Source organism: Mandrillus leucophaeus, unplaced genomic scaffold (genome assembly GCF_000951045.1).
Source record: "Mandrillus leucophaeus isolate KB7577 unplaced genomic scaffold, Mleu.le_1.0 Scaffold208, whole genome shotgun sequence".
Taxonomy (NCBI): domain Eukaryota; kingdom Metazoa; phylum Chordata; class Mammalia; order Primates; family Cercopithecidae; genus Mandrillus; species Mandrillus leucophaeus.
In genome coordinates, this window is record NW_012102121.1 from 3,604,773 (window position 1) to 3,627,371 (window position 22,599).

The following is a 22,599-nucleotide window of genomic DNA, read 5'->3' on the forward strand; positions in this document are numbered from 1 at the left end:
CCCCCACCCCATCCCAGTCCCAGATCCCCTTTTCCTTCTCAGCTTTGGATTCATCAGGCTACTTCACCTCGCACTGTCCCCATCCCGGCCGCAGGACCCCTCGGTGCCTCCCTCCCCCTGCCACCCCGCTCTCAGTCCTCAGTCCTTGCCTTAGGCTGGTAGCCCACTCCTTGCCCGCCCCCCGCCTTCCTCCCATCTCTCTATCCTCTCCCTGGCCCCCAGCACCTTTTGCATCCCAGCCTACCTAGCCTACTTCTCCTTCTCTTCCTGGCCTTCTTCCCCAGGCTCCAGGCTGGGGGGTGTTCGTGTCTCCCCTGTAGGCCAGAGCAGCCCCAAGTTCTGGGGGCGGTGGGGCTGCTGCTTTATCCCCATGGCGCTGCCATCACTCCTGCTGTTGGTGGCAGCCCTGGCAGGTGGGGTGCGTCCTCCCGGGGCGCGGAACTTGACGCTGGCGGTGGTGCTGCCAGAACACAACCTGAGCTATGCCTGGGCCTGGCCACGGGTGGGACCCGCTGTGGCACTAGCTGTGGAGGCGCTGGGCCGGGCACTGCCCGTGGACCTGCGGTTTGTCAGCTCCGAACTGGAAGGCGCCTGCTCTGAGTACCTGGCACCACTGAGCGCTGTGGACCTCAAGCTGTACCATGACCCCGACCTGCTGTTAGGCCCTGGTTGCGTGTACCCTGCTGCCTCTGTGGCCCGCTTTGCCTCCCATTGGCGCCTTCCCTTGCTGACTGCGGGTGCTGTGGCCTCTGGTTTTTCGGCTAAGAATGACCATTATCGTACCCTGGTTCGCACTGGCCCCTCTGCTCCCAAGCTGGGTGAGTTTGTGGTGACACTACACGGGCACTTCAATTGGACTGCCCGTGCTGCCTTGCTGTACCTGGATGCTCGCACAGATGACCGGCCTCACTACTTCACCATCGAGGGCGTCTTTGAGGCCCTGCAGGGCAGCAACCTCAGTGTGCAGCACCAGGTGTATGCCCGAGAGCCAGGGGGCCCTGAGCAGGCCACCCACTTCATCCGGGCCAACGGGCGCAGTGAGTGTGGCCCGGGCTATTTTAGGGTCAGGGGAGGAGGGTCGCTGTGTCCTTAAAGCTCAGCACTGGGGAACTGTAGATGGAGATAAGCATTGAGCAGCTGTATGTGGTGGTTGGGATCAAGAAGCACACATGGACAGAGCACCTGTGAGAGGGCCAAGGCTTCATGATGGGAGCTCGTGAACACCCTAAGCAGATGCAAACAAGGCAAAAGAGAGCATGAGGGGTGAAGCTTGTATCAAGGTGGAATGTGAAAATGAGGGGATATTAAGTTTCAGGAGCAATGTGTGCGCCCTAGAGTAGTGAATGTGATGGATGGCCACTCTGAAATGTGCCCTGTCTGTGATCAGAGCTACCACCCAGACTGGGTGCCAAGACCCCTTGGTGGTGTAAAAATAATGAGGGCTCCATGAACAGGCTCAAGGCTCAGCAGATTTGGGAAAGACAGGTAAAGCTCATACTGAGAAATCTGTGCTGTCCGTGCCTTTGAGCCCAGGGAAGGGCAGGGAAGAGTCAGGGAGTGAGGCAGGTTGGGTGGGGAGCAGCAAGGGAAGCTCTGGGAAAGGGAGGGGCTTGAGAGTGACAGCTCCCTTCCTCTGGGGTCTGGACAGGCTCTGACTTCTGCCAGATGGTCCATATGGTCCCAGGGTACTTATGGTGGACTCCAAGGGGTGCAGGCTGTGGAGCATCTGCTTTGGGGTTGATAGGTTAGGGCACTCTCTTTCTTGCTGAAGAGGGACATCCCAGTGATTCAGAGAGGGGGCTGTGTGGGGGACCTGGATACTTTCTCAGGGTGCTCCTCTGTCATGTACCTGCTCCCAGTTGTGTATATCTGCGGCCCTCTGGAGATGCTGCATGAGATCCTGCTTCAGGCCCAGAGGGAGAATCTGACCAATGGGGATTATGTCTTCTTTTACCTGGATGTCTTTGGGGAGAGTCTCCGTGCAGGCCCCACACGTGCTACAGGCCGGCCCTGGCAGGACAATCGCACGCGGGAACAGGCCCAGGCCCTCAGAGAGGCCTTTCAGGTATCATTTGAGCCAAATCTGAAGGAGGAGGGGGAAGAGGTGCTTCGTTGGAAATTCCCTATCTCTCACAAGACCCCACAGAAACCCTATGAACCAGGGAGGAATTGTGAGCCACAGGAGTAAAATGAACAGAGGCGTTCTGAGTCTAGTGTCACCCTTTCTTACTTCTCTACTTTTGTGACCCTTAGTGTGCTTGCTGCCAAGACTGACTTTGGCTGCCTCCAAAATCCTAAAACACTGACTTTCCTAAGTGCCAGTAGTAGGCTATATTGTGGGGGAGAAAAGTTCAGGAAAAGATTTGATCCTAACCCTTGGGTGGGCTTCCACTCTTTATGGAGAGGTGAGGCATCGTTCTGGTACAGTTAGACAAAGTTTGAGAAAGGGTATGATTATGTGTCCTGGAACAGACACTAAGAACTTCAGTGGCTCAGAGGAGGAAGAGTCAATGTGGGCTGTGTTTAGGGGAAACTTTTATACAGAAAGTGAGACCCTATTGTGACTTTAATGATAGATGTCATATTCATAGTTAGAGTGGGAGAGGAGATCCAGGCATCCTGAACAAAGAGAAAAAGATAGGAATGGGCGTGTTTGAGAGACCAGGAAGATACTGACCTGACAAGAATGAGGGGTTCACTTAAAGGAGATACAGGAAATAAAGTTGCAAAGGTATAATCAGATTAAGGAGAGCTCTAAGTCTTAATGCACTAGGACTTGAATTTGGGGTCCTTGACTTTGTGTGTGTGTGTGTGTGTGTGTGTGTGTGTGGAGATAAATATAGAGTAGTGACAGAATTCAGGATTAGAAGAGAGGGAGACCTGGGGCAGTGAGACCAACTGTAACAGGTTAGAAGGGGGTGAGGTGATATGCTTGAACTAGTGTGATGATAGCAGGAATGGAAAGAAATGCATTTCAGATTTCAGAAAATTTGTGGGGAATGTTGGCATGACTCTGTTCATTTCACTCCTGCTCAAAACTTTCAGTGACTTGTGTTCTAGAGAATAAAATCCCGACTCCTTATTGTGACATTTAAGACCTTCTGCAGTCTGTTCTGAAACCACTTTTTCAGTTTTACCTCCTGGTACCCTCATGCTGAGAACTGCAAACCACCAGGCCTCTCTGAGTTCCCCCAACCCCAGGGCCTTCCCGCCCCTATGCCTTTATGTTCTTTTTCCTTTTGTCTGGAATGCTCTTCCTTCCCTCATATAAGTGTTTCCCATGTATTTATCCATATCCCTCCTTTTTACCAAGAAGGATGGGAGGTGGCTTATGGGATAACCTTAAGGTCCTTTAAACTCTGGGATTATTTGGTCCTAAGTAGCTGTGTATAAGGGCTGGACCTGGGTGGCCATTCTTCTCCAGTGAGTAAGGTTTTATGTGGCTGTGATTATATATTTGGTTGCGACTGACGAGTGTGTGTCTGACTGTGGATGACATAGCTGTTTACATACCTGAGAATGAGTCTGTGACTGTCACACTTGAATATGGGCAGTGGCAGGACAGGTTTTGTTTATGCTATAATGTTTTCCTAAAACAATCTTCTCATCTTTGTCTGGGTAATGCTTCCATATTCTTTAAGATTCATACCAGTTATTTTCCCTTCTAGAAAATGATCCCAGAATCCCTAAGTGGGACTGAATTTCCTACTCTCTTGCTTAACTCCATCTATGATAGAACTAACCATATTATTCAGTCAGTGTTTGATTTATTTGAAGGCTGACTCATTTCATTAGTATTTACTGAGCACCTATCATGTCCAGTCACTGTGCTAGGTACTGGCATACAAGGGAGAGCATACCAGACTTAGCTCCTGCCTTTTTGGAGTTTACATTTGGTAGGATGGGCAGGCAGTAAACAAGTAAGCAAATAAATACAAATGTAGAAACATATTGTGATGTGTTACTAAAACATAAAGGGGAAAGGAATAGAGTGCTATGAAGAGAAGAACGAGGGATTATACCTCAGCTGGTGTGGACTTCAGAAGATCTGTGGCCCTCTCAGATGGGAGCACTCCATAACCTTCCTGGTGATATCCTTTTTCTTTTTGAGTCAACTCCGTTGCCCAGGTTGGAGTTCAGTGGTGTGATCACAGCTGCTCACTGCAGTCTTGACCTTCCAGCCTGAAGCAATCCTCCCACCTCAGCCTCCCGAGTTGCTGGGACTACAGGCATATGCCACCACGCCCATCTAATTTTTTATTTTTTGTAGAGATGGGGTCTTGTCATATTGCCCAGGCGGTCTCAAATTCCTGGGCTCAAATGATCTTCTTGCCTTGGCCTCTCAAAGTGCTGGGATTAACAGGCATGAGCCACTGCGCCTTGCTGGCTGTATTCTATTTGTGGAAGAAAAGCCTCGCTTTCTTCTGTGAGAATTATTGGCCAGCCAAGGGTCCCCAGCATTAAGGGTAGGGAGAGGAGGAATCTAGTCATCCAATAATCAATTATATCAATTAACTCTCAGTTCTCCCCCTCACTGTGGGCATTATTCAGACAGAAATAAAGAGGGAGCCTTTGCTGCAACACAAGCGAAGGGAACTAGGCAGCCAGGAATATGCTGACAGGAAGGTCAAGGCTTTGGGTAGGTGGGGCTGAGGGGTGATGAGGTGCCCCGCCTCTCCCCCCCACCTTCCAGTGTGGAAGCAGGGGAGGGACTGAGGGAAGTTGGGCAGTTAGCTCCAGCCAAGCAAGGATGAAAGAGCACAGAGCCCTTCTCCCAGAGACACTGGCCCTCTGAGGTCCCAGACCAGGCCAGCCTGGAAAAGGTGGCAATAGAGGAAAGGAGGCCTTGACACAGATGCCCACAGCTTTCCCAGGAGGGTATCATGCTCAAGGAAAGGCCCTAGCTCATGCTGTATTGATACTGGCTACTGGGGAGAGAGCTTTGAAATCAAGTATGTTGATATGATTTTTCTGTCCCATTTAGATCTAGCTGCTCCAGGGCAGGGATCATGCTCATCTTCATATTCCATATGTCTAGTATGTAGTAGGTGTTTAATACATATTTGCTGAATTGAATTAGGTGTGTGTTGGGGAGAGGGGGATAGGATGAGGGATTCATCTAGACAGGAGTAGAGCTGGCAAGTAATGTAAACTAGGTGATCAACCAGGATAGGGAAGAAAAGATTGAGTGGAACTAAATAAGCAATGACCAGGCTCTGAGGATCCAGAGGCCCAGGCTGGTCAATGGAGGACTGCAGGGTTAGAAACCCAGGCATAGGTCATAACCTACATGACCAGCATGAGATTGGGTTACATGCAGGGAGCACCAGTGGCAAGAATGGAAGAAAGCACCAAACCAAGGGCTTGGAGATCACTCGTCTTGTCAGGCCACCATTGACCACCCTCCTGCCGTGGCCAGGGCAGGTCTCAGTGGGCAGGTCTGCAGGTAGAGGCAGGTGCCTCCTGATGGTGCACATTTCCTAGGTGTGTTGCTGGCACCCACCCACCACTGCACCTGTTTGTGGTGGCCTTTGCTTGTTTTTTCCACCTGGGGTCCACTGTGAAATGAGACACAATTATCCTAAACAATCTAAACAATCTCAAGCCCCTGAGCAAGCCCAGAAACTGTTTGAGGTTGGGGTTTTTTGGTTTGTTTTTTCATTTTTGTCTTTTGGTACTACAACTATAACTAGTAACCACAGCAAAAACAGTTCTAGCATAGCAGTTTAGGGGGACCATGGGGTCAAAACTATTTAAAAATAATACTAAGATCTTATCTGCCTGTCATGCTTGTTCTTTTGTGATTGTGTAGTGCAGTTTTCCAGAAGTTACATGGCATGATGATGTCATCACTTGGACAGCTATAGAAGGTGTACTTGTGTGTTCTTGCATTTTCAAAATTTATCAGTTTTAATTTCTAAGATGGTCAATACTGATAGATATAGTCCACATAAATAAACTTTATTTGGGGGTCCTTAATAATTTTTAAGAGTGCAAAGTGATTATGAGACCAAAAAGTTTGATAACTGCTAGCCTAGCAAACCAGCCAACCTAGAGAATTGTGTTAAAAATATGTTAAAAACTTTTCATCGGCCTTTATTGAAATATAAATTGTGTTGAACCTGATCTTTTCTTGCTCTTTTCCTGACTTTTTTTTTTTTTTTGATATGGACTCTCGCTGTCGCCCAGGCTGGAGTGCAGTGGTGCGATCTTGGGTCACTGCAAGCTCTGCCTCCCGGGTTCACACCATTCTTGTGCCTCAGTCTCCCGAGTAGCTGGGACTACAGGCGCCCGCCACCATGCCCAGCTAATTTTTTGTATTTTTAGTAGAGATGGGGTTTCACCGTGTTAGCCAGGATGATCTCGATCTCCTGACCTTGTGATCTGCCCACCTTGGCCTCCCAAAGTGCTGGGATTATAGGCGTGAGCCACCGCGCCCTGCCTTTTCCTAACGTTTTATATTGCTTGTCAAAAATATTCTACCTCTTTCTTTAATTCTTGGAACAGGTGCTACTGAATGAACTGTTTCAACCCTTTCCTCAGTTCCCTTGTCTTTTTTTTTTTTTTTCGCTCTTGTTGCCCAGGCTGGAGTGTAACGGCATGATCTCGGCTCACCACAACCTCCGCCCCCCAGGTTCAAGTGATTCTCCTGCCTCAACCTCCCGAGTAACTGGGATTACAGGCATGTGCCACCACGCCCGGCTAATTTTTGTATTTTTAGTAGAGACGGAGTTTCTCCATGTTGGTCAGGCTGGTCTCGAACTCCCGACCTCAGGTGATCCGCTCGCCTCAACCTCCCAAAGTGCTGGGATTACAGGCGTGAGCGACTGTGCCCGGCCTCCCTTGTCTTTTTAAAAAATTTCTACCTGAGACTGGGAGAATATTAGAAGTGTGTAATCAGGGAGCCAAATGCTCTAGTAAGAATCATGATATCTTGAGGCAAGCTGCAGTCTAATGTAATGAATGCATATTAGAAATAGACTTTATTATTTCCTATCTGAAATGAATTGATACATAATAGGCCATATGTGATGTGTCTAGTGCAGCGTACCTCTATGGTCCATGTGTACTTTCTACGACAAGAATAAACAAAACTGGGAGAAATGACCAGATTTTAAATTATCATTTCACAAAGTCACGTTTCACAAAATATATTGAACTGAAGTCTTTCCTTGAAGTTGTGATGCCAGTTTCCTGTTGGAGCAGAGGTTGGTCTCAGTGACTATGTGGCCTGAGGCAGGGCCTGAGGCTGGGAGGTCCAGCAGCTCAGGCAGGAGAAACGTGTGAGACTAATGGGAGCCAAGCAGGCACTTCGGTGAGAGACAGAGATGCTGACTCATGCTCCAGTGAGATGTGTGCATGGCTGAGATCACGTGTCATTTGCTTACCTGTGAAATGTGTGTGGGCATGTGACTGTGACACATCTGTTACTCAGTGAGCAGGACAGTGCTGTTTGTGGTAGGTGTTCCACACATGTTAAATGGATGAGCACACAGCTCTTCACAGGTGGAATAACTGTCTCAAAGGATTTCCCTCAGTTGTCATAGGGCCTGAAATCTCTCTTAATTCACTGGGCAGAGACACTGTGTTCAAGTGGCCCAATGACAATGTCAGTATTTTACTGATGACATTAACAGTGATTAACACCTCAGAGAGGAGCTGTTGGTGGGTGTTGTCCTTAGTCATGAGCAGATACCCAGAAAACATGGGACAGAGGAGCAATGTGAGCTGTGGTGGCCTGGCAGGAACGTGGATGCTGGAAGGGAGCTCTGGAAGATGTTGGGCTGGGCTTTGGGGATGGGGTTGACTATTATTTGCCAGTTTCCACCTTCCCAGAACCAGTCCTATCTACCTTTCAGGAGGAGTGCCACTCCCTCTTCCCAGATGTGTGAAACACAACACATACACACACACACACACACACACACAGAGGTTAGTAGCCCTTTCAAAGCCTTCAGACACACCTGTGTATATTTTATATTGTGTATATTTTACCAAGTTTCCCTGTCCTGCATCTTCTCTTCCCCTAATGCCTATCTTGAATCCTGTTCACTCTTCCCCATATGCTGTTGGTACAGACTGTATTGGTGATCACATACCGAGAACCCCCAAATCCTGAGTATCAGGAATTCCAGAATCGTCTGCTGATAAGAGCCCGGGAAGACTTTGGTGTGGAGCTGGGCCCTTCCCTGGTAAGTAGATCTCTCCCTTCCTGAGAGTCAGACCAGGCTTTGGGGAAGGGCTTCTCTCCCAAACTCAGCATCAAGTCTTGGCTGTGGAGCAAGCCCAACTTTGGGGGGTATCCACTTCCATCCAGGATTTTTCCTTCTGCTCTAGGGAGTAGTTAGGAAGGGATGGCACTTTAGGAAGGAGAGGAGGGAAGAAACCAAACCAGTAGAGAGACTAGGTAGAAGGGAGACCCCAAAGAGTGGGCAAGGGGCCTTGCAGGACATTTGGAGAGTACTGCTGAAGTTGCCGCCCCCAGATGAACCTCATCGCTGGCTGTTTCTATGATGGGATCCTGCTATATGCTGAAGTCCTGAACGAGACAATACAGGAAGGAGGCACCCGGGAGGATGGACTTCGAATTGTGGAGAAGATGCAGGGACGAAGATACCATGGTAATGAAGAGGGGTCGATGGGGGTCTGAGGGCTGACGTCAGGAATAGAGTGGGCTGAAGATGAAACAGATGTCAGGGTCACCACAGCTTTAGTAGGGGTTAGTGAATGTGGCAGAGGTGCCCACACCTCAAGATCAGGGAGGAGCAGACTCTGAGGGAGCTGTAGGCATGGGTGAGTGGGAGAGGAGCCCAGGGTAGAACTCACAGTAAGGACACTCTTTTCTATCTTAGGTGTAACTGGACTGGTTGTCATGGACAAGAACAATGACCGGGAGACTGACTTTGTCCTGTGGGCCATGGGAGACCTGGATTCTGGGGACTTTCAGGTGATGGGGGAGGAGGCAGGGAAGAGAGTGTGGCCTTGCAAAATTCAGCTTTCAAGGGTTCAGTGGGGGCAGAACCAAAAGTACTAGAGGAGGGACTTGTTTTATCTGCTGCTGCTGCATCCTGGCTGGGTGGTAGGCTGGGGAGAAAAGCAGCAAAACAGCTGGGGTCTGGGGAGGAGGCTGGTGGGAGTAGGCCTGTGGGCCCAGCTTTTTGCTTCCTTACAGCCTGCAGCCCACTACTCAGGAGCTGAGAAGCAGATTTGGTGGACGGGACGGCCTATTCCCTGGGTGAAGGGGGCTCCTCCCTCGGACAACCCCCCCTGTGCCTTTGACTTGGACGACCCATCCTGTGATAAAAGTGGGTGTGTGCAGGGACTGGGAGCAGCCTTCCTCCCTTTGCTTTCCATTCGTGGTCTCCACCCTCACTGACCCTCCACTCTTAACTGTGCTTCTGCCTTTACGTCTGCATCCCTCCCTCATTTCTTCCTACTCCCAAGGAATCTGTCTATGCACCTATGCACCCCATTCTCCATTCTGCCAAGTCCACACACAGTCTTCCTCAGGGTCTCTATCTCCCCTTCAGCTCCACTTTCAACTCTGGCAATTGTGGCTCTGGGCACAGGAATCACCTTCATCATGTTTGGTGTTTCCAGCTTCCTAATTTTCCGGTGAGTTCTGTGTTTCCCGCTGACCTACTCCCTACCCCCACTGCCACACAGCCTCTGGCTGAAGCCAGGTGGTCACTATAATGTGGGATAGGGTAGCAGGTTTCTTAATTTGCTGGTTGTTTCTTAGATCCAACAGTGTCTTCCTCTCTAGCCTCTCTCTTTAGTTGTCTTTTAGCCTAGGTGTTTGTTCCACTTTTGGTTCTAGACTGAATATACTAACTAGTGTTTTTCAGTGGGGTTAAGATCAAAGGTGAATTTTCCATTGGTCTTCTTTTAGGAAAGAACTTTCACCCCCAATCTCTGTGTTTGTTAGTGAGCATAGGGCATGTGCCAGATATGCCGAGAATGCAGCCTCATCTTCCAGCCCTGTCTCTTAGGTATAACAGTTGCAGCTTCAGGAGCTGCAGGGAAGCCCCTGCAACCCCGCTGTTGGCTTGGGGGTGGCAGGATTTGGCTTGCCAGTCAACTGAGGTGTGCAGTCCTTACAGAAAGCTGATGCTGGAGAAGGAGCTGGCTAGCATGTTGTGGCGCATTCGCTGGGAAGAACTGCAGTTTGGCAACTCAGAGCGTTATCACAAAGGTGCAGGCAGTCGCCTCACACTGTCGCTGGTGAGCCCTTGTCTCAGCTGTCCCTCTGCCTCCCTCTGAGTTCCTGTCCCTTCTTACCCTGGATCTCTCCCAGCACATTGGCTTGTAATGATAGCCCCTGCACTACCACCATCATCTAATGTTCCTTTCATCCTTCCGCCTCCATGTTGCCCTTGGCCCCAGCGGGGATCCAGTTACGGCTCGCTCATGACAGCCCATGGGAAATACCAGATCTTTGCCAACACCGGTCACTTCAAGGTGAACAGTCATCTGCTTGTTCTGGTCCCCACCATTTCATCCTTTCTCATCCCCATCTGCCACCTCTGCCCCTGCACCTCTGCCCCTCATACCCCCCTCTCTGTGCCCAGCTGAGCTCCTGGATGCTTCCACTGCTCTCTAGCATTTCCTTGCACCCAGAACTTCCGATATTCATTTTCCTTTCCCCTTTCACTCCCACCATCAGGGAAATGTTGTCGCCATCAAACACGTGAATAAGAAGCGCATTGAGCTGACCCGGCAGGTTCTGTTCGAACTCAAACATGTATGTAACGGAGGATGGGTTGAGGGTGAGGGGTAAACAGCGATGGGGAAGAGGAGTGGGGAAAACTACGAAATAGTAAAATTGGCTAGACGGGCAAGGGGTTGATTTATAAATGATTTTAAAATTGTAGATACAACTAAGAGAAAGGTCCTCGTATATAGTGGTAAGTTTCTGTATCTAATTTTTAACTCTTCCAATGTTCTTATCCTTCCCATTGTTTTTTTCTGCCAGATGAGAGATGTTCAGTTCAACCACCTCACTCGCTTCATTGGCGCCTGCATAGACCCTCCTAACATTTGCATTGTCACTGAATATTGTCCTCGTGGGAGTTTACAGGTGAGAGATAGGTGTAGGAGATTATGGCAGGGGTGGGGAGGATAGACCCAAAATTATACTGACTCTATGTCAGGTGATAGCTAGTGGGACCAGGACAGACAATCTATTCCATGTCACTTACCAGGATATTCTAGAAAATGACAGCATCAACTTGGACTGGATGTTTCGTTATTCACTCATTAATGACCTTGTTAAGGTGAGTCTTCCCCACTCCTTAAAAGTTCATCCACTTTTAAATCACTTCCACTGTTCTTTGATTGTGGTTTTTCTCCTTCTAGTCCTCTGAAAGTCCTGTTCTCTCATCTCCCCTTATTCCCATGGAGGGGGTAATAATGGGTAAATAAGGAGTCTGGGACTCATAACTGGGAGAGTGAGTTTTACCTGCCACAAGGAGTCCTGTCCCTGTAGAGAGTTTCTGTCTTTCTGTCTTAAATATCTCAGGTCTCTTTCCATCATCTCTTTTACCTCGAAGAGCTCATAAAATGAGTGGGGTCTCTGAACATATTTATCTCCTATATTTCCTCTCATTATTTTACTCTCTGACCAATATTTGGGCATGTCTGCCCTTTTGTTCAGAAAACTGAAATTTAAAAAAGGAACTTTTACTAGTAGAACTAAGAGAAACCAAGGAAGAGTGTATTAAAAACCTTTGGTACTCTTCTGTTATACTAGGTTTCAGCTATATTCAAATGACTCAGAGGCTCATGGATTTGTGGAACATAAAATAGAATCTTGCATGAGTTGGACAGGTTTTCTGAAATAAGTCTCATAGCCAGTGAGCATCCCAGTGGATCACCCCATGCTGTATTTGAAGCTAGCTTTGGTTTTCTGCTAACTTCTCATGAAATTATTTAAAAAGCATTTTTTTGTGTGTGAAAATTTGCTATCAAGTGAGAGATAAAATATTAGTAAAGCCAATGTCATGCTCAACTAGAGGTGTGATGATAAATATAAGAAAAACACGACTCTTGAGAGAATAGTGATTTGGTGGAAAAGTGATTTACAACAAAGCCAGAAGCCTAATCCTGTGATTTTTGAAGGCATCCTTTGCACAGTTTCCACACAAGTAAATTCACAACTTCAGAGATTCCCAAAAGTTTTGTTGATACCAAAAGAAATAAAAAGGAAGAGTTCATAGAGATTAGAGATTAGACATTAGAGTTATGAATTAAGTCCAGAGCTAAACATTTAGACAGAAATGTTTTTCATTAGCATATTCAACCTTGTATCCTCTTTCTGTCTCACCTGAACTGACTTGGGTGGCTCCTAGGGTTTCATTTTTGGGGAGCATCATTAAGACTTTTTTTTGTTTTCCTGAGACTGGGTCTTATTCTGTTGCCCAGGCTACAGTGTAGTGGCTAGATCACTGCTCACTGCAGCCTTGACCTCCTGGGCTCAAGTGATTCTCCCACCTTAGCCTCCTGAGTAGCTGGAACCACAGCGTGTGCTGCCGTGCCCAGCTCAGTTTTGTATTTTTGGTAGAGATGGGGTTTCACCATGTTGCCCAGGCTCGTCTTGAACTGCTGGGCTCAAGCAATCTGCCAGCCTTGGCCTCCCAAAGTGCTGGGATTACAGGCATGAGCCACTGAGCCCGGCCTTTAAGGCCGTCTTTCAGCTCTTCAGAGGCAAATGTTCTTCCCTCTGTGGACCCACGGAGCCAGCAGTTTTAGGCTTCTGCACTGGCTTAGCAGATTTTGTCCATTTTCCAGGTTTTTCTGATTTATGATGTTCTGTACTTTCTCTCTGATCCAGCATTCCCTCTAGTAGATCTTATTCCTCCTCTACCCGGACTTGCCCACGTACACATGGTTATGCATCAAAGTTTACAACTGGTCTTCCTTGGTATATCCAGCTACTCTTGATACCTGGGTCTCAAGTCATGTCTTTCTAATTAGTAGCCAGGTATCTGAGGCCACCATGGGTGTCATATCATTTTGGTCTTCACCCAAGTTCTGTTCTCTTCACTAATCAAGATTGACTGCCCTTTCCAGGGTAGTCACTGGTAGCTCCACTTACCCATCTTTTTAAGCATTTTCCCTGTCCCTGGTGGCTGGGTGCCTGTGTCCTGCTTATGATACCAGGAAGAGATGACTCTTCTGTTCTTCCTGCTTCCTTGGGTGGAAGCTGCAAAGGATGCCTTCCAAAATCAGCTTATTATTTTTGTGGACCTAAGATCTGTAGACAGCTAGCCAGCGCCCATCTCATGGAGAGAGGGTATTCTAAGCCAGATATGATCTAGTCCCATGACTTGATCTGTACCTTGCAGGGCATGGCCTTTCTCCACAACAGCATTATTTCATCGCATGGGAGTCTCAAGTCCTCCAACTGTGTGGTGGATAGTCGTTTTGTGCTCAAAATCACAGACTATGGCCTGGCCAGCTTCCGATCAACTGCTGAACCTGATGACAGCCATGCCCTCTATGCCAGTGAGGCCCACCCCCACAACCCACTTCATATATTGCTGCTCTTTCCACCTAGGGATGGTGGGAGAGGGAGGTGGAGTGACAGTAATATAGGGATGAGCCCAGGTGGGCTTGGGGGTACCCCATTTTGGGGGACCTGGCCAGCCTGTTTCCTCTTTTCAGAGAAGCTGTGGACTGCCCCAGAACTGCTCAGTGGGAACCCCTTGCCAACCACAGGCATGCAGAAGGCGGATGTCTATAGCTTTGGGATCATCCTGCAGGAGATAGCACTTCGCAGTGGTCCTTTCTACTTGGAGGGCCTGGACCTCAGCCCCAAAGGTAAGAGTCAATCCACTACCCACAGCCTCTTCTTCCTGGGGGAACTCAGTTCCTCATCCAAACCTTTGATCACCCTCAGAGATTGTCCAGAAGGTACGAAATGGTCAGCGGCCATATTTCCGACCAAGCATTGACCGGACCCAGCTGAATGAAGAGCTAGTTTTGCTGATGGAGCGATGTTGGGCTCAGGACCCAGCTGAGCGGCCAGACTTTGGACAGATTAAGGGCTTCATTCGACGCTTTAACAAGTGAGAGGGCATTATAGGGCAGGGGCTTCCCAGGGATAGAAGCCTCATTAGTCCTAGTGCATGAAGTGGGGCAGGTGGGACCAGAGGGTGGGTTGGATAGGAAGTCCTGGGAGTCTTCAGAATCTTAGAGCAAGTGCCATATCCTGGCCTCCCCACAGGGAGGGTGGCACCAGCATATTGGACAATCTCCTGCTGCGCATGGAACAGTATGCCAATAACCTGGAGAAGCTGGTGGAGGAACGCACACAGGCCTATCTGGAGGAAAAACGCAAGGCTGAGGCTCTGCTCTACCAAATTCTACCCCAGTGAGACTTTGTCCCCCTTCCTGAATTTTCCTTTGGGATTCTGCTCTGTTGGGCTCTGCCTCATCAGGCACCTGCAAACTCGCCTCCCGACCCTCAGAACGCTGCTGGCCACAGGGAGTCCCCCTGGCTATAGATTTTTTGCTGTCATTCTGTCTTTGCATCAGCTGTGCTGCCTTCTTACTGGCTTCCCATCCCTTCTTACAACACTGCTCTACCATGCCCTTGCTTCAGCAAGTGTATGTAAAACAGTCCCAACTTGAGACAGCTCCCATGCACAGGGATCTCCTCAAAAGCCCCTGCCACTTGTGCGCCGTACCTTGCATTTGACTGTAATGTCTTCCCAGCCACTTTCCTCCCTCCCACTTGCAAAGCCCAGCTTTCTTGTTTCAGCTCATATCTGCTGCAGCCACATGCACCTTCCCTCTCTCTTCTGCTCCTACTCTCTTGGAGTTTGGCTCACACAGCACCCTTGCTTCCTAGTTCAGTGGCAGAGCAGTTAAAACGGGGAGAGACTGTACAGGCTGAGGCCTTTGACAGTGTTACCATCTACTTCAGTGACATTGTTGGCTTCACAGCATTGTCAGCAGAGAGCACCCCCATGCAGGTGAGAGCCATGGGTGAGAGGTAGCGGGTGGGGTCGGGTGGGTAGGGACCCGGGGAAGCCTCATTGATAACAGGGAAGATGAGTTTGTTCTAGAGTTCCCACATCTTGTGATGGCTCGTGGGTTAAGAATTCTTAGAAAGTTGGGTACAAGTTTCAGGGCCTCTGCTTTTCTATCCCTTTTAGGTAGTGACACTTCTTAATGACCTGTATACCTGCTTTGATGCCATAATTGACAACTTTGATGTCTACAAGGTGAGAGCTGGGGTGGCTCTTCAATAGAAGACTCTTTAATAGAGACCCCCTTTGAAAGCCAGTCTCCCTGAACCCCACACACCTTACCCACTCCATGATCAGCTTTCCCTCCAGGGGCCCCAGCATCCTGGTGCTGGAGTGTACTTTGTAAACAGATGTAGCTCCAGCACTGTCATTGTACACTCCAGTCGAATTTCTTGTGAATCCTTTGGCTTCCCTAATTAGAACCATCATGAGATTTAGCTCCTATCTCCCTGGAGTATAAATACAGCCAATCCAACATTTCTCTCCAGTCCTCTCCAGACATGGAAGAATCATATAGGATGTGGGTCCAGACTGATTTAGTGGGGTGAGGGAAAATATATTTTAAAAAGTAAAACTTTTTGTTGAAGTCATTGAGTTGGATTTATTGTCCTTGGGAGTAAAAATCATCTGAATTTGAATATTGGCTTGTTACTAACTATGTGGCCTTATAGGTAAGTAACAGAATCTCCCTGAGCCTCAGTTGTTTTATCTGTAAGATGGAAATAATAGATTTGTTGTATAGAAAGTGCCTAACATTGTTTGGCATGTGGCAGAACAATGACATTCATTCTCTTACATACCTTTGGTACAATTACCAGCATCAAATGCCTGCTTTCCTCCTGACAGTTTGGGCTGTCTGGTCATTTCACTGGGCCTGCTTTACCTCCTTACCAGCCTCTGTCCTCTTGAGTTTAGCCTGTTGTCTTGCTTCCCATTTCCTGATGGCAGAGCCTATTTGTCCATGTCCTGCTGCAGACAGGGTGTTCATTCATTCAGCAAATGTGTACTGAGTATTCACCAGGTGCTGGGTGGAGAAAGAGGACTTAAAGATTCCCTTGACATCTCGTCTCCCCTAGACTCTCAGGACCATGGCACTTATTTTCTAGTCAATATTCTGGCCTCCAGGATGTCAGGATGATGTCCAGCTTGTCTCCCTCTACTCTTTCCCATCCCCATGGATACAAATAGAGGTGACCTTTTAATCCCCCTCTCAATCAGGTGGAGACGATTGGGGATGCTTACATGGTGGTATCTGGCCTCCCAGGCCGAAATGGTCAACGGCATGCACCAGAAATTGCTCGTATGGCCCTAGCATTACTAGATGCAGTTTCTTCCTTTCGCATCCGCCACCGACCCCATGACCAGCTGAGGCTACGCATAGGGGTCCATACTGGTAAGGCTGACTCTTACTCCAGCCCTAATCTCCACCTTTCCCAGACTCTCCCAACCTGTTTCTTCTCATAGGTCCAGTCTGTGCTGGGGTTGTTGGCCTGAAGATGCCCCGTTATTGTCTTTTTGGAGACACAGTGAACACTGCTTCTCGAATGGAGTCTAATGGTCAAGGTAAGACACTAGCCCTCAACCCCACTGTTGGCCTCAATTTATCTTGCCCTTTTCTTCTTTTCATAGTTCCTCCAATCTCTTAATCTGAGAGACCACAGTTCCTTAGTGTTGCATCCTTGGGCATATTTTGGTTCTAATAGATATGCATTGGGAGGTCTGGGAGCTTCCCTGGAATGGTTGGTCGGGCACGGTGCTATACAGTATCACCAATTATTTGCCTTTTCTTTGATTCCTTTTTCCATCATCCTCCCTATCCCACCCACCCCAGCGCTGAAGATCCATGTCTCCTCTACCACCAAGGATGCCCTAGATGAACTAGGATGCTTCCAGCTAGAGCTACGGGGGGATGTGGAAATGAAGGTGACGGCAGGCCATGGGGAGGGAGGCGTGGGAAAGGGGGGTGAAAGTGATTATGGGAATCATGGGGAAAGAGAGGGAGACAAAGGGACTAACGCTGAAGCATCTGAATCCTGTCCACTCTCCCACTTCCAGGGAAAAGGAAAGATGCGAACATACTGGCTCTTAGGAGAGCGGAAAGGACCTCCTGGACTCCTGTAAACCCCCATTCTTCCCAAGTCAGACAGTCTCCTGCTGCTGGTACCTGGGTGGGCAGTGGCCACCATGTCTGCACACACCAGAAATGGACATTTTCATATGTAATGGAAAACAGCCACAAAAAACCTACCTTATATGGAAGTTGTAGCCCTCTGCAGCTCAGCCCTGTACATATACCTGTCCCTCTCTGGCTTGGTCCCCTTCCTCCCTACTTTCTGTAAATATCTGTATCTAAACCAGAATATTTTGGTCAAATATAAAACAATAATAAAAAAAGTTCTGATGTCATAGTGTGGGATGGGGCAATCCCAAGGAAAGGTTGTGGGGTATGCACGCAGTGACTCACAGAATCACTAAATTAGCAGTCTTGGGATGAGAGAGAACCCTTTATGTAAAGCCTCTTCAAGTACAGTGAGAATTAACTGCCTCCTGACCTCTCTAGTGCAGACAGAAATAGATTCCATATTCCATATCCCACTTCCCTCCTCACCCCTGACAGGAGTCATTCACCCCCTCCACCACCCAGCCTTCCTCTCTGACAGGGAAGGGAAGAGATTTCTCCCAGTTGGTGGGGGTAATTCTCAGGTTCATAGGGCAAAAGTTGCCCCAGAGACAAGGGTACTGGTGTTGAGAAGCTGCAGTTCTTCCGGAAAGGTGTATCCAATGTCCTGATGTTACTGACACCCTGGAGGAGTGCCAGGATGAGGATGGATCTCGCTTTCCCCAAGCCAGAACAAAACAACTCTGCCCTACCTTTCCTGCCCCGCTCTGCCCCCAATACCTAGTCACCCTCACACACCGGTAGCTGTGGTGCCCTCTGTATCCAGAAGGTCTCAGGCTGCTCCTGGCGGTAGTCGTGAGGCTGTGAGGGAGGGTACTGAGTAACTCCTGGCCTTCAGTCCTCTCTCTCAACCTCTGGGCCCGGCACTTGACCACAGCCTGTCAGAGCCCAGCTGTGCAAGTGGCAGGGGGTGGGGAGTGGGTTCTCACCTTTGCTGGGGCAGGAGTCCCTGATTGCACCAGCTCCATTCGGTAGTCATGGTGTGTCACAGACTCGACCTCAAAGAGCTTCCTTGTGGGTTCCTGTTCTGCCTGTACCTCTTTACTATGTAGCCCGAGAGGTGTCAAGGCCATTCTCACCCAATTTTTCTCCTCCCCCTCCCTCTTCCCTTTTACCCAATCCCTTACCGGATCTGATGCTGCAGAAGCATCTCCAGCATGGCTTCACGCTTCCCTGTGAGAGGGCGGGGGGTGGGCAGGGTGGGGTCTGGTTAAGAAGGAGGCCCAGAAGAAACTAACTTGAGAAAAGGAAGAAAGACCTTGGGGGTTCTGCCCTTATATCCATTGGACAATCCACAGCCCCATCAGAAATTCCTTCCTCTTTTTCCCTCTGACTATTGGACTCGTTCTGGCCTACACTCTCTCACATTTCACACCTCGAAGTGGCCAATAGACATTTCCTGGTGGCTGGTAGGAGTCTTTCTGGGTGGTGCTGCGGGGCATGGGTGACTTTAGTTGCATAGTCAACAGTCCCCGGTGTCCGTGTCGGAAGAAAAAACTCTCAGAGCCATCCTGCATGCTTGGGACTTGATCCAGGTGGTTGGTGGCTCTCTGTGGATCCCAAGTTGAATGACTATAATATCCCTTCTGGTACCCACCCTTATGTGAACTACTGCCTCCCCTAAGAAACTGAGGACAGCCTTCAAGAAAAGGGAGCAGGCCAAAACTTTAATACCTCTTCCTCCCAGTTGTAGAGGAGGCACTGGCCCCGTGGCAATGTTTCATAGTGAATCGTAGGCTTCCCTTTAATGTCTGCGGGTTTCCATAGTCCTCGGGTACCCGGTTCTAAAACTTGCAAAAATTCCCAAGGTGGTTGTTTCTGGGGCTCCCAGGGGCAGTGCTGACTCCTGGAGGTATAGTTAGGGACTCGATCTGCCCCCAGGTTTCTGAACCCTGGAGGAATAGAGGGGCTGAGCTCAGAGTCAGGGCCAGTACCTGGACCAGGCCCAGAGGCAGGACCAGGATGAGAGCCAGAGCCATGACCAGGACCAGAGCCAGAGACAGGGACAGAGCCACAGCCAGGACCAGAGCCAGAGCCAGAGCCAGGGACAGAGCCATGACCAGGACCAGAGCCAGAGCCAGAGCCATGGCCAGCATCTGAGCTGGAGCCAAGAACAGGCCCAGAGCTAGAGCCTGGAACAACGTCAGAGTTAGAACTATGGTCGGTTGTAGTGCAAGGGTCCTGAGCAATACAGGAAACATAGCCGGGCTCAAAGCCAAGACTCCCATGGGCTATATTGTGGGTAAAGCTGGGTCCCGCACAGGGCTCCCCAAGAAGGCTGGGGCCAGAGGATGGCTCCATGAACTCAGAGCAGGGCGCTGGGGTCTTTGTAGATAATGCAGCTGCTTTGGTGGTGGTGAAGCCTGCGGTAGCTGCAGCAGCTGATGCAGCCGCTGCAGCTGCTGCGGTTGCAGCTGCCAGGGCCGACCTAGGACTGTCATCTGAAGAAGGAAACGGTTCCGAAGTGGGCCCCAGTTCTTCGGAGCTGGGCTGTATGTCTAAAGATCTGAAAGAAAGCAAACACGACAAGGCTGTCAAAAGCGCAGCAGAGGAAGTCCGCTGACCTTCCTCGTCCCCTTCTGCCTGCAGCCAGAGCTGCGGCTCTCACCGCGACCGCGATCCCTCCGTAGACTCGTTGGTCTCCATCTTCAGACTCCAGCTACCGGGTTGCCATAGAGACAGCAAACAACTCCTGGAGCCTGCGCAGAAGTAGAGCTAGGCGGACTTGCAGGTGGGGGTGGAGGCAAGTCCTCTGCGGGGCGGAAGTCTTCAGCCTAGTGCTGTCAGGGAGGACCGCTTTCCGGTCCCGGCGGCAATCCGCCTCAGGCTGGGTTTTAGGGTTCCGCTGGCTTAAGACCTACCCCTCCACGCCCGAACAGAACAGTCTTTGCGGTTTTCTAAGGTGATGCTTTATGCGGATATGTTGTAAACAGGCACAGGCCTGTGGCATTAGGTAACAGCCTACTTGGTGTTTGCAGAGACGCAACAGTAGCTTTCCTTTAGTTTGCTTAGTTCATTCTCAAAAGTGAGTAGGGTCTTTAACAAATGTTAAGGTTGAAAATAAACAAACTAGCTTGAGCAAAATGGTGAGACATGGAATAGTGAAAAGGCAGCCGCTTTTGTTTGGGTGATTACTCCTCCTCTAATAAAAGATCCTCATATTGACAGCCCTCCTCCTAAGCCCCCTTAGAACCTGGTTTGACCTATGAAGAAGGGCCAGGATGGGCTTTCAGTTTCTTCTGACTTTCAGTTTCTTCCTACTCATTTAGGCTCATTCCTACTGTTAACTTTTCTAGAAGCTTGATCTAGGGTGGACCACTTGTCAAGAAGACTTACATATCTGCAGGCAACCTTTAACCACAGGTTGGACCCTCCTCAGTGTCTTTCACTCAGACCAGTCAAGGGGCATCATAGCCCTGAATCAGTTTTCTTTCCCCTTTGTGGTATAAAATTTTATATTAAAGACAAGAGAGCATAATTAAAGGATAACAGTTTTATTAGTATCACAGGGTCAATTTTTCCCTTTCCATCCAAGCATCCAGAGTCTGGTGTCCTTTGGTCAGTTGGCAGGTTCAACCTGGAGGCCACTGGAGCTGCCGGCCCCCAAGTACATGAATGTGCAGATGATACACAGATTGTGCACCCAGCTTCCCATCGTTGATCACTGAAATTGAGCTTAGGGTTAGGGAGTCAGGATCATGGCAGAGGTCAAAGAATGAAGATCATATTGAGAAGTAGGACTGAGAATTCATAGGTGAGGGACCAAGGGCCAAAAGTCACTCACCAAGTCGGTATCCATCTCCCAGGCCCTCAGCCTTTGCTATCTTCTTGGCCACAAGGAGTAGATGTCCTAGAAGCTATAGGGAGAGCAGAGGGACATAGGTGGCTTCATTCATAGGGAGCAAGACCTCTAGCTGAGTCCAGGGCTCTTCCCAGCCAAACCCTGGCCCTGTTCTTCCCACCTGCTGGTCGTCTTCTTCAGCCTGGCTAATCCGAGGAATGGGCTTCTTAGGAATGACCAGGAAGTGCACAGGAGCCTGAGGGGCCACATCACGGAATACAAGACACTGGGGGCAGTGACAGGCCAGAGGCCACATTAGTTCAACAGGGTGGATGGTATCGACAACATTCCTAAGGGGATGGGTCCTAAGAGCACCCCACCTGCTGGTCCTCATAAAGAATGTCAGCTGGGAGGCTCCTGTCCAGGATCCGGGAGAAGATGGTTGGGGCTGCTCCCCCAGGAGTTGCCTGTTGGGCCTTGGCCACTTCATTCCCATCAGTCGCACCTGCAGCTCCTCGGACCTGAAGGTAGATCGACCATATTCAAAGGAGGGAGCTGGCAGAACCTGTGATCTGGTAGTTGTTAACTTCGTCCTTCTAAGAACCTATTTGTGGTTCCCACCCAGGAGGAAAATTCCTGAATTTCAGAGCACCAGCAGCAAAGGGTAGGGCCAGATGGTGCTGGACCTGGTTAGGTAACAGGCAGCATTATCCAGGATTCAGCAGTGCAGTTGATTCCTGCTCACATGTCTATGAAATATAGCACTGTTTAGGGAAAGGATCTAGAATGAGATACTGGGGATTTTGGTCTCAGTTCCTATCTTACCACACCACTGAATTACCTCAGATAAATTCCTTCTCTCAGCTTCTAAAATAAAGGGGTGGTTTCCATAATCTCTTACGATGGCTTGAATCTCTTTCCACTCTCACCTTGTTAGTACATTTCCACTTATTTCCGTTACTTGTTTTCTGATCTTTAAGCCTTGTCGCCTGTTTTATTTAGGTTTTAATGCAATCGCCCTGTTTGACACTAGTTGACCCCTCATCTGGGTGTCACATGTGACTCTGAATTTTAACTCTTGTCCCTTGAATGAGTGGAGGTAAGAGTTCAGCTAAGTGATCTCTGCTTCCCTAGCCCCAGGGGACTGCGGGTAAGGCAGTCCCAGTTTCCAGGGGATTCAGAGAAGGCTGACGTCAGTGCATCACGTTGGGGGAGAATGGGAGGGAATGAATTCTCTGACCTCCCAGCCACTTCTGGCAAGTGCAGAAGAGAAGTTAACACTAGTGCTCATTAGGAGGCCAGAGGCCTGAGGAGGGCAGAGCACTGGCTCCATGAAGAGAAAGCTCATTTCCTGCAGGGGGCACCGGGCCAGCTGGGCTGCAGGCAGTGGAAAGAAGGCGGCAGCCCCTGCAGTGACCCTGTCCCGACCTCGGCGACCGGGCCTGCGCAGGGCGGGGATCATCACTAGCTCGTTCTCTGCAGTCACCAGTTCGACCTCACCGCACAGCCCCGGAGCTTGTGCCTCGGAGGGGCAGAGGCCACAGGCAGGACCTCTGCGCGGCTCTGCGCGCCTTCGGGAGCCCTGGCCCCGGATGGCTTCGGAG

At 49.5% G+C, this 22,599-nt stretch overlaps 3 protein-coding genes across 3 annotated transcripts; 1 reads left to right on the top strand and 2 right to left on the bottom strand.

Moving 5' to 3' along the window:
• The first annotated feature begins 115 nt into the window (after window positions 1-115).
• Window positions 116-17,441, top strand: NPR2 (natriuretic peptide receptor 2). The gene is made up of 22 exons (XM_011980142.1): window positions 116-1,037; window positions 1,860-2,065; window positions 8,079-8,192; window positions 8,486-8,621; window positions 8,853-8,947; window positions 9,173-9,305; window positions 9,531-9,615; window positions 10,104-10,224; window positions 10,387-10,461; window positions 10,667-10,744; window positions 10,976-11,080; window positions 11,205-11,276; window positions 13,347-13,506; window positions 13,666-13,821; window positions 13,901-14,069; window positions 14,228-14,374; window positions 14,855-14,978; window positions 15,162-15,230; window positions 16,254-16,428; window positions 16,500-16,598; window positions 16,867-16,958; window positions 17,091-17,441. Exons 1-22 carry the CDS (start codon window positions 371-373, stop codon window positions 17,154-17,156), a joined length of 3,144 nt encoding a protein of 1,047 aa, XP_011835532.1. The 5' UTR covers window positions 116-370; the 3' UTR covers window positions 17,157-17,441.
• Window positions 17,442-17,518: 77 nt separating this feature from the next.
• Window positions 17,519-19,860, bottom strand: SPAG8 (sperm associated antigen 8). Its single transcript, XM_011980141.1, is given in 7 exon segments — window positions 17,519-17,838; window positions 17,953-18,015; window positions 18,144-18,258; window positions 18,342-18,387; window positions 18,590-18,764; window positions 18,889-19,720; window positions 19,817-19,860. Coding segments are annotated over 7 exon segments (1,458 nt in total). The 3' UTR covers window positions 17,519-17,655.
• Window positions 19,861-20,692: 832 nt separating this feature from the next.
• HINT2 (histidine triad nucleotide binding protein 2) lies at window positions 20,693-22,457 on the bottom strand. Its single transcript, XM_011980151.1, has 5 exons — window positions 22,320-22,457; window positions 21,376-21,516; window positions 21,177-21,281; window positions 20,999-21,071; window positions 20,693-20,878 (listed from the first exon to the last, which is right to left on the bottom strand). Exons 1-5 carry the CDS (start codon window positions 22,455-22,457, stop codon window positions 20,787-20,789), a joined length of 549 nt encoding a protein of 182 aa, XP_011835541.1. The 3' UTR covers window positions 20,693-20,786.
• Window positions 22,458-22,599: the final 142 nt, after the last annotated feature.